The sequence below is a fragment of the Haliaeetus leucocephalus genome, unplaced genomic scaffold, assembly GCF_000737465.1.
Source record: "Haliaeetus leucocephalus isolate CR32 unplaced genomic scaffold, Haliaeetus_leucocephalus-4.0 Scaffold702, whole genome shotgun sequence".
Classification (NCBI taxonomy): Eukaryota; Metazoa; Chordata; class Aves; order Accipitriformes; family Accipitridae; genus Haliaeetus; species Haliaeetus leucocephalus.
In genome coordinates, this window is record NW_010973138.1 from 5,708,994 (window position 1) to 5,711,135 (window position 2,142).

The 2,142-nt window shown below is 36.9% G+C and overlaps 1 protein-coding gene across 1 annotated transcript in view; it reads right to left on the reverse strand.

The window, feature by feature from the left end:
• Positions 1–528: 528 nt before the first annotated feature.
• Positions 529–2,142, reverse strand: part of MRPS6 (mitochondrial ribosomal protein S6) — a 47,157-nt gene continuing 45,543 nt past the window's right edge. The window contains exon 3 of the mRNA XM_010580376.1: positions 529–1,159. Coding sequence (XP_010578678.1) covers positions 979–1,159 — 181 coding nt within the window. The 3' untranslated portion in view covers positions 529–978. The remainder of the gene's footprint in view (positions 1,160–2,142) is intronic.

Sequence of the window (2,142 nt, forward strand, 5' to 3'; positions counted from 1 at the left end):
CATAACAACGTTATCAGTGTCAACTTACTTTCTTCTACAGAAATAACTATCCACACACTCTCCTTCGGAAGGAGAAATGGCCAGCGCATTCCTTCAGTAGCATGGGGGAAAATATGGACACGCTCCAGAAACTACTGAATTTATTTCCAACCTGCAGGTCATACTACGTTAATGTCATCTTACACATGCATTGCTTTTTCTCTGGTTTTCACAAGAGCAAAACAAAGACAAAATATACATTAAGACCTTTGCCCTGACGTTTTTCTCAGTTTGAGTCCACCTGGATCTAGCTGATGGTAAAACATAGCATCTTTTATCCTTCTGTTCCTATATAAGCATGGTTATTCTCTAACCTGCTGCCTGGAAGTTTCTGGCCTTTTCTACAGAGACCAATTTTTTACGTGTAATTTGAACAGACTTATTACCTTAAAGAAAGAAGTATGACGTGGCTTTTGGCAGTGTAAGTTATTTTTTCTTGTACCTTTTCTGCTTTTAAAAAATGAGTCAAGTTTTATTTTTAATCACACTTTTATTATCTTTTTCCAAAACCAAAAAACCCCACCTCCAACAATCAAAAAAACTCCAACAAATCACATCCTATACTGCTATATTTACACTGTAGACTTCTTAATCTCTTATGTAAATATACATATTCTGAAGTAATCTGTCTTTGCAAAAGAATGCTATTTTTAGCATTCTGATGATGGATAAATCTTCATTATCAATGTAATGCGCGAAGAGAAGAAAATCAATTTTCAAGTTGTCAGATATCAAGATAAGCATACAGATTAAGTCTATTCCAATTATTTTAAACAAAAAGAAACCTCAAATGTTACAATAACTTAAGATAGTGTACTATACCACACACAAAACATGGCCAAAACTGATTGGTTTTGATGGACATTAGTTATCACAATTTTTTGCAGAAGTAGGAATAAAAAGGTTTTTAAAAAGTTTCAAACGTGCTATTTGGAATATTCACTTCTTCTTCGCAATTAGTTTATCTTCATAGTTGACTGGAATTATGCCACTGCATTCTTCTGTCTTTAATACAGGATGCTTTATAAAAGCACGTCTAATTACATCAATATCACGTCCTAAATGATCCATCATGGTCGATACAATCGAAGGTGGGCCCTCTAAGTCTATCAAAAAATACCTGCAATGAGAAACATATACACAATAAAAAAATATACCTGTACTGCAACAACTTTAATTGAAGTAACTGTTCTGTGGGATTTCTTAAGTGAAATTTTCTAATTTTTTCTTGTATTTTGGTACCAAGTGGTTTGAAATAAAAGCTCAGTATTATCTTGATTTCAAATAAGAAAACTTCAGTTGAAGCAGGCTCACCCTCAACTTTTCTTTGTTGCACAGCATTGCTTACCCAAGGAGATTAAAGAGAGCTTACTCTTATTGACCTATTCCATTCATTTCTACACCTTGATTTGAACAGTCTTAAAAAATAAGGTAGGGTGGCACATTCATTTCAGTTACAACACGCATCCTCCTTCTTCAAATTCACAGCATTGTTTCTTTGGGAACCAGATGTCAGTGTGAAACATCTCAAGCTTATATACATATAGGCACATTTCTGCCTTTAAAGTTCTGCTTCAGAGCTGAATGGAAATTAAAAAAAAAACAGCAAAAGAAACCCAAGGAGATGGACTTATCCCAAATTAGGCACATCTCTGATATGAACATAGCTTCAATTTTCAACCTGAGGGTTGGAGCTGAAGCCACATACAGGCAATACCCACTTGCGCAGTTGGCACTTGATGACCATACTGTTGTGCTGACCTTGGCGGGACTGAAAAGGTCTTACTTCCACACATGCACAGCATGTATAAAGCATACTGCTCCAGGTAAGCACTTCGTGTCCACCACACAGCTATCTTTGACCCAAGTGCCTACCTACAGGAAGGAGAATGTTACTCCCCGTTAATATCTTAGGTCATCAAGGTTACTTCTGCAATAAATTCCTTTGCTGAAGAACTGCACCTTCTTCGTGAGCTCAACTATAACTTTGCAAGAGGCTTTTAAAACTCCAGTACACCCGAACAAGCAAAGAGGTTGTCATGGTTTAACCCCAGCCAGCAAGTAGGCACCACACAGCCTCTCACTCACTCCCCCCCACCCAGT